This window comes from Gadus macrocephalus, chromosome 8 (genome assembly GCF_031168955.1).
Source record: "Gadus macrocephalus chromosome 8, ASM3116895v1".
NCBI lineage: Eukaryota > Metazoa > Chordata > Actinopteri > Gadiformes > Gadidae > Gadus > Gadus macrocephalus.
In genome coordinates this window covers 4,754,940-4,768,767 of record NC_082389.1, presented here as the reverse complement: position 1 = coordinate 4,768,767, position 13,828 = coordinate 4,754,940, and the positions used below count along the sequence as shown (strand labels likewise).

Here is a 13,828-nt window from a genome sequence, read left to right as displayed (position 1 = left end):
ACAGGCCTTGCACCACAAAACAACACCCTTTTCTAGCAAAATAACACGTATTTAAATGCATTGCCTTACATAGAAAACAATGTCCAGCTCAAACCAACGTGGAGGACAACGCTCACCAGCACAGAAACAATAGAAGCTCAGAGTGACAACAAGTAGGACTGAACCAAGCAGCCAACGGACAAACAGCATCTCAGTATACCTTCCTCAGCTCCTCTACTGCCTTTGGTCCTGGAGTCTGGACCGGTGGACACTAAGGCAGAAGCCTTCACAGCTGTGTTGGGACGCAGGGTTAACCTTAATGACTTATAGGAGCCTTAGGTAAAACATGGAACAAAAGGAAAGCTGAGCTATTTAGAAACACTGTAGTCTCTCATACCTCCGTCTCCAGCAGATTCATCTCTGGTTTCTGATTCAGTGTTAGTCCTCACAGGGGCTGTGCTCGATACTGTCACATCTTTCAGCAATGATGGAAAACAAATGTCACACACAGGACTGTCAGGACCACATGACAAGTGTCACAAACAAGACAAAAGCTTGGAAAGCCAAGAGCCACCAAAATGAGCAGGGACTTTCTTATCAAACTATAACACAGCGGAACTTCAAATCCAAAACCACAAGTACGGCCAGACCAATCAGAAGACCAATGTGAGCATCGAATTCAAGCAAAGGACAACACAAGCAAATAGACTTCACCATATGGAAAGACAAAATATTGAATGATTTCTACTACTAGATTATTCAAACCTCACAATTTTATGAGCTCAAAAATCCTAACCCTAACCATATACATGCTGTACCCGACAACAAGGACGATAAAGCAGACGAATACACCAACGCTTAATAGCACGGACACAAGAGAGGCTCACAGAGACATAAAGTATTTGGAAGTTGACGGGACATGGAAAACATGGACAAAATTAAATTACGAAAATTATTAAAAATTACAAAAACAATTACGGCCAATGATATGGTATCAAAGCAACGCTCAATCAATACAAATACGTAAAACAATTGACAACATAATGAACAAAACCTTGGACCACAGAACTACACTCCTTTCTTCAAAAATAACATGTATTTAAATGCATTGCCTGACATATAAAACACTGTCCAGCTCAAACCAACGTGGAGGACAACGGTACAGAAACGATAGAAGCTCACAGTGACAACAAGTAGGACTGAATCAATAAGCCAACGGACAAACAATTTCTTAGTATACCTTCCTCAGCCCCTCTGTTGCTCTGGGTTCTGGAGTCTGGACAGGTGGACACTAAGGCAGAAGCCTTCACAGCTGTGGTGGAAGGCAGGGTTAACCTTAATGACTTTCAGGAGCGGGAGATAGAACAAGGAACAAAAAGAAAGCTAAACTATTAAGAAACAAGGGAGTCTCTCCATACCTCCAGCTCCAGCAGATTCATCTCTGGTGTTTGCCTCAGTGTTACTCTTCACAGGGGCTGTGCTCGCTACCATCACATCTTTCAACATTACAAGAAAACAAACGTGACACACAGAAATGTCCGGACCACATGACAAATGTCACAGACAAGACCAAAGCGTGGACAGCCGTGACCTCCTACATGAGCAGAGACTATCTTATCTAACTATAACACAGTGGAACTTCAAATCAAAAACCACAAGTTCGGCCAGACCGATCAGAAGACACAATGCTGAGCATCGAATTCAAGCAAAGGACAACACAAGCAAATACAACAGAAGGAAACACAAAATATTGAATCATTTCAACTGCTTGATTATTCAAACCACACAATTTCATGAAGCTTGAAACCCTGACCCTAACCATGTACATGCTGTACCAGGCAACAAGGACGATGAAGCAGACGAATACACCAACGTTGAATAGCACAGAAACAAGAAAGGCTCACAGAGACATAAAGTACGAAGGACACGTGACATCTCAGTATACCTTCTGCTGCCCCTCTGCTGCCCTGAGTCCTGGAGTCCTTATTGGTGGAACCCACAGCAGAAACCTTCACAGCTGTGTTGGAGCACAGTGTTAACCATATCGTTAAGTAGAGGAAGTTAAAACATTTATGGAACAAATACGCTCAAATGAATGTTAAAACCACTCGAGTGTCTCCATACCTCCAGCCCCAGATGATCCATCTGTCGTTTGTGTTTCAGAGTAAGTCTTCACAGTGGTTGTGCTCCCTAACGCTACTTTTTTCAAAATGACATGGAAACGAATGTCACTCACACATACATTCAGGACCACATAACTAGTGTCACAAAACAAGACCAAAGCGTGTGCAGCAGAAAGCTACCAAATGAGCAAAGCTTTTCTCATCAAACTATACCAGACAAAGAAGATATATACCTTACTAGCACACCATACCACATACAAATACCACAAGTACTGCCAAGGACACTAAGGACAGCCAAGGACACTAAAGACAGCTGAAGACGCTAAAGACGGCTAAGGACTCCAAAGATGGCTAAGGACACTAAAGACAGATGAAGACGCTAAAGACGGCTAAGGACTCCAAAGATGGCTAAGGACACTAAGGCAAATACACATCAGCAGATCATACCAACATTTTAAAATAATGAATCAGTTAGCATCTGGTCAATAGTCTTTGCTTGAGTTGTTTAACACTGATAAATACCAAAAGACTTGAGCCTACAGAAAGAATACAACCAGAAAAACACAGACAGATCTTACAGCTGCAACTACGTACAAACTCTTTCAGATTTGGATTCTAGTTTATGGACCTCATAAAATAACATGTATGAAAAGGCCAAGATATGTAAAACACACAGCCAAAAAGCTGCACTCAAATATGTAACACCGTTGACACATAACTGCTGTACGAGACGACAAGGACAGCTGAGGCAGACGAATACATCCGTGCATGGGAACAAGCTCACAGTGACCACAAGCAGGACGAAAGCAAGAAGCCTGTGGACAAACGGCATCTCAGTATACCTTCTGCTGCCCCTCTGCTGCCCTGAGTCCTGGAGTCCTGATTGGTGGAACCCACAGCAGAAACCTTCACAGCTGTGTTGGAGCACAGTGTTAACCGTAACGTTAAGTAGAGGAAGGTAAAACATTTGTGGAACAAATACGCTCAAATGAATGTTAAAACCACTCGAGTGTCTCCATACCTCCAGCCCCAGATGATCCATCTGTCGTTTGTGTTTCAGAGTAAGTCCTCACAGTGGTTGTGCTCCCTAACGTCACATCTTTCAACATTACATGGAAACGAATGGAACACACGCCCAAAATACAATCAGGACCAGACAGCAAGTGTGACAAAACAGGGCAAAGCGTGTACAGCAGAAAGCCAACAAAATGAGCAAAAATGTTCTCATCAAACTTTAAAAGACAAAGAAGTACACCTTACTAGCACACCATAAGACATAAAAATACCACAAGTAATGCCAAGGAAACTATAGACAGCCAAGGACACTAAAGACAGCTCAGGACACTAAAGACAGCTCAGGACAATAAAGACAGCTCAGGACAATAAAGACAAAGCGAGTACACACCAGCAGATTACATCGACATTAAAATAACGAATCAGTAGGCATCTGCTCAATAGTCTTTGCTTGAGTAATTGTGAGTTATAAATTCCTATTGAACGCTGATAAATACCCAAAGCCTTGAGCCAACAGAGAGCAGCCAACGAGAACCACACATTGTCGTAGCTTACCAACACTTTCCGAGATGGACTCTACTATATGGAGCCTCTGAGACTCCATGGTAAAGATCTCTGCAGTAGTTGAAAGTTGAACAGCTGTAGAATCAAATGGAAGATCAGAACTCCTAATATGGTACTCGTGTATCATTGCAGGTGTATGGTTAACGTGTCGACTCTATACCTTGGACTGTCTCGTTTACTTCCTGCCGCTTGAACTGTTCTTTGGAGACTAATGAGGTAGCAGCAGACCCCACAGCTGCAATACAAATATGACGTCAGAGAATGGCAGAGAAGAAACAAATGAAGGATCCCTTCATTGGATGAGGTCGAGCCGGAGTTCATACCTCCTACTCCTTCCACCTCGGTCACATGAAGTGTCTGCTTGTGGACTGCTGCAGGAGTCAAAGGCTTAGTGTTGATTACAATACGCACAATTCAGGAGCTTGAAAAAAACTCTATACCATTACGAGTCAGCTGTAAAGTTTTGCTGAAAAGAATTTCGAGGAGTTAAAATGAGAACAAAAAGGTGCCAAAAAAGAAAGCCGCCGAAAAATGCATGACTGAAGTCACAGCCCTTAACCATCATGTAAACGCCAAACACCCCAGCCTTCACACCACAGCCTTCACACCACATGTGAAACTGAAGCAACATGAACACCGTCTAAACACTAATGCCAAGACAGCCCTCCCAAAAGTATGTTCAGCGGCGAGCCAATTGAGACACCAAATGATGCGTGTCGACCATATGGGGGAAAAAATCCATTAACGCCAAACAAAAGCAAATAGCGATTGAAGACATAAGCACCACATCATAGAAGGACCTTAATCACCTTCAGTTTCCATAGACTATTTGAGTGAGGCGCCTTGCGCGTGCGATGCAATTAAAAAAATAGCATACGGGAATCACTCAGACAGAAGCACTACATGGCCATGGCAGAGGTGCTAAAATGCCCAACGTAACATTGCGAATGAAAAGCCACTGCCATGCTAGAGAGGACATCAGTTTTAACTGTGGCAGATGATCCTTTTGCAGCAGAAAACAAATAGGGACAACATTGAAGCGCTGTATCAACAGGAAGGAGAAAGCCGGTGGTATTGCAGTAAAACAAACCACGGCGTCTATCACTTGATACCTTCTTGTCTTTGTTGGGAAGCCTCAATCTTGGCCTCTGCTTTCATAGCAGATGCCACTGAGAGTTGTGATAAGGGCTTTGCAGCTGTGGTTGATGAATTCAAAATGTTAGATTATTATCAAACACATCTTTCATCTATCGGTGTATATAAATTACATATAACCATAGATTGTAGACTATGTACACACATTGCACCTTTTAACAAAAGCAGTACCCAAACGGTACACATGCACAGACATGCACGCACACAAAAAGACACACACGATAAACCAAAAACACTTTTAGACAATGGAACAAATGAAAGAAAAGGATGCTTTAAATGAGTTGCTTAGAAATGCTTTAAAAAAATAAACAATAATAATTAGAGGAAAACATAAAAAAATATTAATCTAGTAAGAGATTGAAATTCTCCCCGGACCAGAAACATATTATGCAAAAAAAAAAATTCCTACCCTTGATGTTGATGCTAGCGGAGGTCTTCTGCTCTCCACACACACAGCTGTAGTCTCCACTGTCTTCTGGAGCCACGTTGCTGATCAGCAGTTCATTCACTGAGGCCTTCTGCTTCATCTGGTACTTTTCTCCAGACGTGAGGACCTTCGCTCCCTTCCTCCATTCCACAGGAACCCCTGCTTTAGAGAGCTCACAGTGCAGAGTCACGCTGCTTTCCTCTTCAGCCTCTTGGCTTTCCAACTTCTTGGTGAAGACAGCTGGTTTGGCTGAGGATGATGAGGCAGGTGTTGGTTAGAAATGGATAAACAATGTAAAATACAGATCTATTGTTCATCACAAGCTGGTATATAGCTTAATAGGACATGTGGAGATTGAATCAGAAACTGATCCAAAAGTATATAAAACAATGAAACATGCAAAACACAAACCAGTACAGTGGAGATAAACCTCAAAGATGAAATGTGGTCATGAAAAGCATAATTAAGAATATATTTGAAGCACACATTGGAAATTCAAATGACATGAAACAGTTTAAATGTATGAGCTAGTGATGGTTTTACAACATCAAAGAAAATACATATAAAACAAATAAACTAAAATACATGAACACTATACAAACCGACATCATGGCACGGATTTTCATCCCGATGTGATTTGAAACAGGACAAACTAGTGAATATCAGAAATTTCTTTCGATCCAAAACCAAATGAAGGAATTATAAACTGCATCTCCACTGAAGAACCCTTGAAGCCCTCCTCCTACCCTTGATGTTGAGGCTAGCAGAGGTCTTCTGCTCTCCACACACACAGCTGTAGTCTCCACTGTCTTCTGGAGCCACGGTGCTGATCAGCAGTTCATTCACTGAGGCCTTCTGCTTCATCTGGTACTTTTCTCCAGACGTGAGGACCTTCGCTCCCTTCCTCCATTCCACAGGAACCCCTGCTTTAGAGAGCTCACAGTGCAGAGTAACGCTGCTTTCCTCTTCAGCCTCATGGCTTTCCAACTTCTGGGTGAAGACCGCTGGTTTGGCTGAGGAATCATTGGTTATTTAGTAACTGTTAGTAAATCTAACATCATCAAAAATGGACAAACTTCTAAAAACAAAAATGTTTCTCAAACCTCTCAAATCAAAAAGAAATTAAACTCTACCAGCTGACGAAAGTTGAAGCATTAAAGAAAGAAAGAAATTGGAATTTAAATAAATCAAAAACTCTGCAAATTCTCTGAAGACTAATTTTTGTTTCTGGAAGATTTAAGTTTCTAATTTCGGCTTTTTGTCAATGTGACAAACAATCTTGATGATCCTAAATTGTGGAATAAACTTTGGCTCCAATAAAAACTAAAGGAGCAAATCTTCATCTGCATCTCCACTGAAGAACCCTTGAAGCCTTCCTCCTACCCTTGATGTTGAGGCTAGCGGAGGTCTTCTGCTCTCCACACACACAGCTGTAGTCTCCACTGTCTTCTGGAGCCACGGTGCTGATCAGCAGTTCATTCACTGAGGCCTTCTGCTTCATCTGGTACTTTTCTCCAGACGTGAGGACCTTCGCTCCCTTCCTCCATTCAACAGGAACCCCAGCTTTAGAGAGCTCACAGTGCAGAGTCACGCTGCTTTCCTCTTCAGCCTCTTGGCTTTCCAACTTCTGGGTGAAGACCGCTGGTTTGGCTGCAGAATCAATGGTTGTTTAGTCACTGTTAGTAAATGTAACAGCATTCAACGTGCCTATTGGACAGAAATCCAACATGGAAACACATCACACATTGATACATCTTTGAACTTGTCATGCTTTGCCATCAGAAAGGACATAAACATTTTAAATCGCACCAGTCAGTTACAGAGGACACATCAGGTGAACAAAACGAAATTAATTGCACAATCGTTGACCAGAATGCAGTCAAGATGTGACAGAGGTAGCTAGCACTTCTTATACTTGAACATCAATTCATAACCCCTCACAAATGTATAAAAGATCACTTTGCTGTCTTTTAAAATGGCATCCATTAAAAAGACCATTCCCACTGAAGAACCCTTGAAGCCTTCCTCCTACCCTTGATGTTGATGCTAGCGGAGGTCTTCTGCTCTCCACACACACAGCTGTAGTCTCCACTGTCTTCTGGAGCCACGTTGCTGATCAGCAGTTCGTTCACTGAGGCCTTCTGCTTCATCTGGTACTTTTCTCCAGACGTAAGGACCTTCGTTCCCTTCCTCCATTCCACAGGAACCCCCACTTTAGAGAGCTCACAGTGCAGAGTAACGCTGCTTTCCTCTTCAGCCTCTTGGCTTTCCAACTTCTGGGTGAAGACCGCTGGTTTGGCTGAGGAATCATTGGTTATTTAGTAACTGTTAGGAAATCTAACATCATCAAAAATGGACAAACTTCTAAAAACAAAAATGCTTCTCAAACCTCTCAAATCAAATACAAATTAAACTCTACCAGCCGACGACAGTTGAGGCATTAAAGAAAGAAAGAAATTGGAATTTTAATAAATCAAAAACTCTGCAAATTCTCTGAAGACAAATTTTTGTTTCTGGAAGATTTAAGTTTCTAATTTCGGCTTTTTGTCAATGTGACAAACAATCTTGATGATCCTAAATTGTGGAATAAACTTTGGCTCCAATCAAAACTAAAGGAGCAAATTTTCATCTGCATCTCCACTCAAGAACCCTTGAAGCCCTCCTCCTACCCTTGATGTTGAGGCTAGCGGAGGTCTTCTGCTCTCCACACACACAGCTGTAGTCTCCACTGTCTTCTGGAGCCACGTTGCTGATCAGCAGTTCGTTCACTGAGGCCTTCTGCTTCATCTGGTACTTTTCTCCAGACGTGAGGACCTTCGCTCCCTTCCTCCATTCCACAGGAACCCCCACTTTAGAGAGCTCACAGTGCAGAGTAACGCTGCTTTCCTCTTCAGCCTTTTGGCTTTCCAACTTCTGGGTGAAGACCGCTGGTTTGGCTGAGGAATCATTGGTTATTTAGTAACTGTTAGTAAATCTAACATCATCAAAAATGGACAAACTTTTAAAAACAAAATTACTTCTCAAACCTCTCAAATCAAATACAAATTAAACTCTACCAGCTGACGACAGTTGAGGCATTAAAGAAAGAAAGAAATTGGAATTTAAATAAATCAAAAGCTCCGCAAATTCTCTGAAGACAAATTTTTGTTTCTGGAAGATTTAAGTTTCTAATCTTGGCTTTTTGTCAATGGGACAAACAATCTTGATGATCCTAAATTGTGGAATAAAACTTTGGCTCCAATCAAAACTAAAAGAGCAAATCTTCATCTGCATCTCCACTGAAGAACCCTTGAAGCCTTCCTCCTACCCTTGATGTTGAGGCTAGCGGAGGTCTTCTGCTCTCCACACACACAGCTGTAGTCTCCACTGTCTTCTGGAGCCACGGTGCTGATCAGCAGTTCGTTCACTGAGGCCTTCTGCTTCATCTGGTACTTTTCTCCAGACGAGAGGACCTTCGCTCCCTTCCTCCATTCAACGGGAACCCCAGCTTTAGAGAGCTCACAGTGCAGAGTCACGCTGCTTTCCTCTTCAGCCTCTTGGCTTTCCAACTTCTGGGTGAAGACCGCTGGTAATGCTGCATAATCAATATTTACAATAAGAGGTGTTATGTTTTGTTGAGTTAATGTAATGGACATATTATTTACCCTCATATAAATCCTCTGAAGGAGGACATTATTCATTCTCTTATTGGAATTGATGTCCAAATTAAAATGTAAACTATTGAATGAAATACAAACAACTCAACCTATAAGAAATTAATAATCATAACAGTAAAGTTTTGACAAACATCCATACCCTCGACTCTGAGAGTTGCAGATGTAGTTTGGGTTCCACACACACAGAAATATTCTCCACTGTCTTCCTCCTTCAACTGGGTCATTTTCAGCTCACAGGAGGTGCTTCTCTGCCTCATCTCATACTTTATTCCAGCCTGGAGAATTTCAGAACCTTTCTTCCACAGAACCTCAGCCCCAGGCTTTGATAAGTCACATCCCAGGGTAACACTCTCCCCTTCTTTGGCACGCTGGTTCTTCAGCTGCTCTTTAAAAATGGCAGGCAGGGCTGGGGGTAAATAAAGATGTTAACTATCCATTCACTGGAACAGGAAGGCGGTCATGATGTGCTTGGATGAACGGGACAAGATGATCATGAGGAATGGATGATGAAGGTGATTTCACAAGATGCAGTCTTTTGGTGAGACTTTCTTGAATCATATGCAAGATTCCAGCAGTAGGGCTGATCAAACAAGAAAGCTGTTCATGTAATGCAGTTTAGGTCACACCAGTGCACTGAATAAAGTGCGCAATCCAACTCAAAAAACATGATATATCACCAACATTCTTTGGTCAGGAAGCAATCAATGCCTCCAAGACTTTACAACATGAAACATGAGGTCTTTGGGACATCCACACAGTGGTGTACAATGCATTATTTCTTCATAATCTTCTACCGTGCAAACAAACGGACATATTGGAGGAAAAGGGATGCCCAACCATAACCATATAAATACACAACAATGCAAAACCTTCCAAAACAGTATGAGGTAACATTAACACAAGATACAGCTGCAATGACACTTAAATAGCAGATCAATAGCAGACAAGACCACAATCAGCTTACCTCACTGTTCGAGCAGAATAAATGAACTCAACACAATCACAAGCTACATACTCTGCATCAACATCACAATGTCAAGCAAATGCAAAAGAAGAACGCCACAATAGTAAATGCAGCCAGGTTGTGTGCAAGGTCTCACGTAATGAATAAACGCTCATGTCACCCATTGAGGACACCGAAACCTGCAGTAGAAACCAAAACAGAGCTCATGCTCTCGTTCCTACCTTTGACGGAGACCTTTGACGTGCTCTTGGCAGTTACCACGTCACAGGTGTAGGTCTCACTGTCTGTTTCCTCCAGCTGTCTGATGGTGAGGCTCAGGACTCCCTGCTTCTGGGACATATCATAGCGGGCTCCAGACCGGAGCTCTGTGCTGCCCTTGTACCAGGTCACCTTAGTGGGGCTCTGTTCGGTCTCACACTGTAGGGTGATGGTGCCCTCCTCTTCAGCGGCACAGTCCTTCAGGGCTCTGGTGAACGCATGGACTGGTTCTGTGGAGCGATTGGAACAAACACGTTGAGGAATCATTGGTTATTTAGTAACTGTTAGTAAATCTAACATCATCAAAAATGGACAAACTTCTAAAAACATAAATGCTTCTCAAAGCTCTCAAATCAAATACAAATTAAACTCTACCAGCTGACGATAGTTGAAGCATTAAAGAAAGAAAGAACTTGGAATTTGAATAAATCAAAAACTCTGCAAATTCTCTGAAGACAAATTTTTGTTTCTGGAAGATTTAAGTTTCTAATCTTGGCTTTTTGTGACAAACAATCTTGATGATCCTAAATTGTGGAATTAAACTTTGGCTCCAATCAAAACTAAAGGAGCAAATCTTCATCTGCATCTCCACTGAAGAGCCCTTGAAGCCTTCCTCCTACCCTTGATGTTGAGGCTAGCGGAGGTCTTCTGCTCTCCACACACACAGCTGTAGTCTCCACTGTCTTCGAGAGCCACGGTGCTGATCAGCAGCACCGTGTTTGTTCTACTTTGGGTCATTACCAGAGTTCCACCATTGTACCAGATGAATCCCCTCAGTGTTACCTTTTATCTCCAGCCGGGCCTTGGTAGTGGCTCCTCCAACCACCTCACAGCTGTACTCCCCTGAGTCCTGGGCAGCAACCCCGTGGATGGTCATCTTCCTGACCTTCTCCTCTTGAAGGAGTTCGTACTTCTGACTCTTCCTGATGCCCTTGCCGTCTTTGGCCCAGTTCACAACGGCCTTAACCTGTGTGACCTCACAGGTGAACACGGCGTCTTCCCCTGCACTGACGCTAACATTCTGGAGCTCCTTGGACAAAGACTGAGCTTTACCTGCAATACATAATAATAACATAGTTATAGCAGGATTAATCCGAATTTATGATGTCGTGGCTGTAGTAAAATCATATTGTGTTATTTTGTTTCCAGGGCTTACCTTCAACTGCTAAGGTCGTTTTGGAGCTCAGCTCTATAATGCTGAAGATCACTTCTCCAGCATCAGCAAGGGCGACCTCCTTGACGGTCATCATGTACTTGCGTCCTTTACTAGAGACTCTGAAGCGTCCTCCGTCGGTGACTGTGGTTCCGTTCAGGGTCCAGGAGCAAGCGTCTGGGGTCTCCCGGGACAGGATGCATTCAAAGCTGCAGGACTCTCCCTCGGTGACCTCTGCCGACTTCAGATACTTGGTGATACCGATGGCTATTTCTGAACGCAGAGCAGAGGACAGGGTTCATCGTGAAATAAGATGAGCCTGCATTTATCCCAAGGGAAATTTCAATGCCAGCCACTCAAGGTAAAGATAGTGTTCAGACAGAAAAAGATGGGGAGCTAAAAAGAAAAAGAGGGGGGTAGTAAAGCGAAACTTGAATAGGGATATATAGATTATGTACATTCAAATTGACATCTACATTCTAGGCATTTAGCAAAAGCTTTGATCCAAAGCGACTTACATTTGTCAGAAGAAAGAAAAACAATATACCGCTGCCAGGAATTTCATAGAAACAAATGCCAAGCAATAAACGCTAGCTTAACCAATTCCACGCTGCAACAAATATAGCAAGGATAAGATGCGATACTAAGTAATAAGTTTCAGTGCAAGGACTTACAACATACAATAAAGTATGTATAGTAATGGTACAAATACTGTCAACAATTACAACTCACCTCTCACAGTGACCTTTGACTTGGACACCTCCGTGCCCAGGTCGCAGCTGTACTCCCCTGCGTCCTCCTTGGTGACGTCCTTGATGATGAGGCCCAGGGCCTTGCCGGTGTGGAGGAGCTCGTACTTGGGGCCGGCCTTCAGCACGGCGCCGTCCTTCAGCACGGCGCCGTCCTTCCTCCACGTGGGAGACACCCTGGGTTTGCAGGCCTCACACGCCAGGGTGATCATGCCCTTCTCCTCTCCGACCACGTCATCCAGCGACTTGAGGAACACGGCCCGTTTCTCTGTAAGGTATTGGTGTTTGATTTAGAATTCGATTTTTTTTTTTTCTGACACATTAGCAGACGCTTTTATCCAAAGCGACTTACAATAAGTACAGTGGTCCGAAGAAAAGAGTCAACAATATATTGCTGTCGGTACAGTAAGGATGTCCATAGAAGTGCCAAGCACTAACTATTGCTCAGTTAACTCATAACCCGTATACAAGAAACATAGATAGGATAAGATAAGTGAAAGTAAAATCTGCACTAGTTCACTTCCTCACTGCAGCTATTTACTCCGTTCAAAACATTTCAGAATCAAAAGATTTGTTAGAAACTAGAGACTAGCTTCTAAGGAATGAAACGTGTCCATCCGCGTGTTAATTCATATCGGGGACTTTTCTATAACAAATGAAATATTATTGTTTTATATCACACTTTATTCTGGTCTGCCATTGTCCCCCAACCAATGTAAAATCTCAGCATGATAAAGGTTAATAACAGGAGAAGATAGCTAGCACAGGTTTAACCACAGAGTCTCTGCTACATGTTTCTTCCCCAGTTCCTGAATAACTTCAACCAACGATCGACCGTGCGGCTCTCACCTTTGACCTTCAGCGTGGCGGATTCCGTGACCGTCCGGACTTTGACGCGGATGGTTCCCCCGTCCTGGGGGGCCAGGTTCTTGAGGGTGAGCTTGTGCGCCTTCGCCTCGTGGGTGATGGTGTTGACCTCGTTGGTGCACAGCGGCTTGTCGTTCAGCAGCCACTGCAGCTCCTCGTCCGCGTAGTTCACCTCGCAGGTGAAGGCGGCGTCGCTGTCCTCGTCCACCTCGGTGTCGGCCAGGTGCTTGGTGATCTGGATGTCTCGCGCTGGAGCGTCAATAGAGACGGGACGGTTGTTGTTGTTTTTATCATCTACTCACAATTTCAGTTTTTATGCTTTATGATAGAGTGAGATAGACAGGAAGGTAATGGTTTTTAAAGTGGTAATGAACCTAAAAATGTTTTTTTTATTATTTTTGTGTTCAATGTTCTAAAATAAGACCTTCATTTAGAGGAAACAGGTGTCAAATCTAGTTTTGGAACGTTCTACACCGAACTCAAGGCGAAGAGACTGTGAGGAGAGTGTGGATGTGTGGATAATTAGTCTGGGCAGCAATACATTTCGATGGCAATGTGAGAAAAAGGGTTAGGGTTCTCTGACACTTGTGTGTGGCGCATTACAAAATACGGCATTGCTTGATACAGCGCTCATATAATAATAATAGTAATAATAATTACAATAATAATACTAATAATAATAATGGATTGAATTTATATATCGCTTTTCTAGACACTCAAAGAGGCTTTACAGTGAAGGGGGGGACCTCACGAACCACCACCAGTGTGTAGCACCCACTTGAGGTGATGCACGGCAGCCAATCTGCGCCAGAACGCTCACCACACACCAGCTTGAGGTGGAGAGTGAGGGAATATACAACGACTGCATTTGCATAAAAAATATATCACAAAGGTTGTGTGGGTCGTAACCATGGGGATA

The 13,828-nt window shown here is 43.0% G+C and overlaps 1 protein-coding gene across 23 annotated transcripts in view; it reads right to left on the bottom strand.

The window, feature by feature from the left end:
- obscnb (obscurin, cytoskeletal calmodulin and titin-interacting RhoGEF b) overlaps window positions 1-13,828 on the bottom strand; it is a 65,090-nt gene that overhangs the window by 32,462 nt on the left and 18,800 nt on the right. For 7 of the 23 annotated variants that reach the window (XM_060058199.1, XM_060058201.1, XM_060058202.1 and 4 more), the window contains exons 28-51: window positions 12,892-13,158; window positions 12,026-12,310; window positions 11,297-11,566; window positions 10,924-11,193; window positions 10,104-10,370; window positions 9,058-9,324; window positions 8,570-8,836; window positions 7,932-8,198; window positions 7,295-7,561; window positions 6,646-6,912; window positions 6,009-6,275; window positions 5,245-5,511; window positions 4,793-4,876; window positions 4,004-4,051; window positions 3,841-3,915; window positions 3,672-3,755; window positions 3,124-3,201; window positions 2,945-3,016; window positions 2,104-2,178; window positions 1,925-1,996; window positions 1,398-1,475; window positions 1,220-1,291; window positions 377-454; window positions 200-271 (exon numbers count right to left, since the gene is read on the bottom strand). In XM_060058199.1, coding sequence (XP_059914182.1) covers window positions 200-271; window positions 377-454; window positions 1,220-1,291; window positions 1,398-1,475; window positions 1,925-1,996; window positions 2,104-2,178; window positions 2,945-3,016; window positions 3,124-3,201; window positions 3,672-3,755; window positions 3,841-3,915; window positions 4,004-4,051; window positions 4,793-4,876; window positions 5,245-5,511; window positions 6,009-6,275; window positions 6,646-6,912; window positions 7,295-7,561; window positions 7,932-8,198; window positions 8,570-8,836; window positions 9,058-9,324; window positions 10,104-10,370; window positions 10,924-11,193; window positions 11,297-11,566; window positions 12,026-12,310; window positions 12,892-13,158 — 4,116 coding nt within the window. The remainder of the gene's footprint in view (window positions 1-199; window positions 272-376; window positions 455-1,219; window positions 1,292-1,397; window positions 1,476-1,924; window positions 1,997-2,103; window positions 2,179-2,944; window positions 3,017-3,123; window positions 3,202-3,671; window positions 3,756-3,840; window positions 3,916-4,003; window positions 4,052-4,792; window positions 4,877-5,244; window positions 5,512-6,008; window positions 6,276-6,645; window positions 6,913-7,294; window positions 7,562-7,931; window positions 8,199-8,569; window positions 8,837-9,057; window positions 9,325-10,103; window positions 10,371-10,923; window positions 11,194-11,296; window positions 11,567-12,025; window positions 12,311-12,891; window positions 13,159-13,828) is intronic. The other 16 variants (XM_060058204.1, XM_060058210.1, XM_060058212.1 and 13 more) reach the window with 5 other exon arrangements.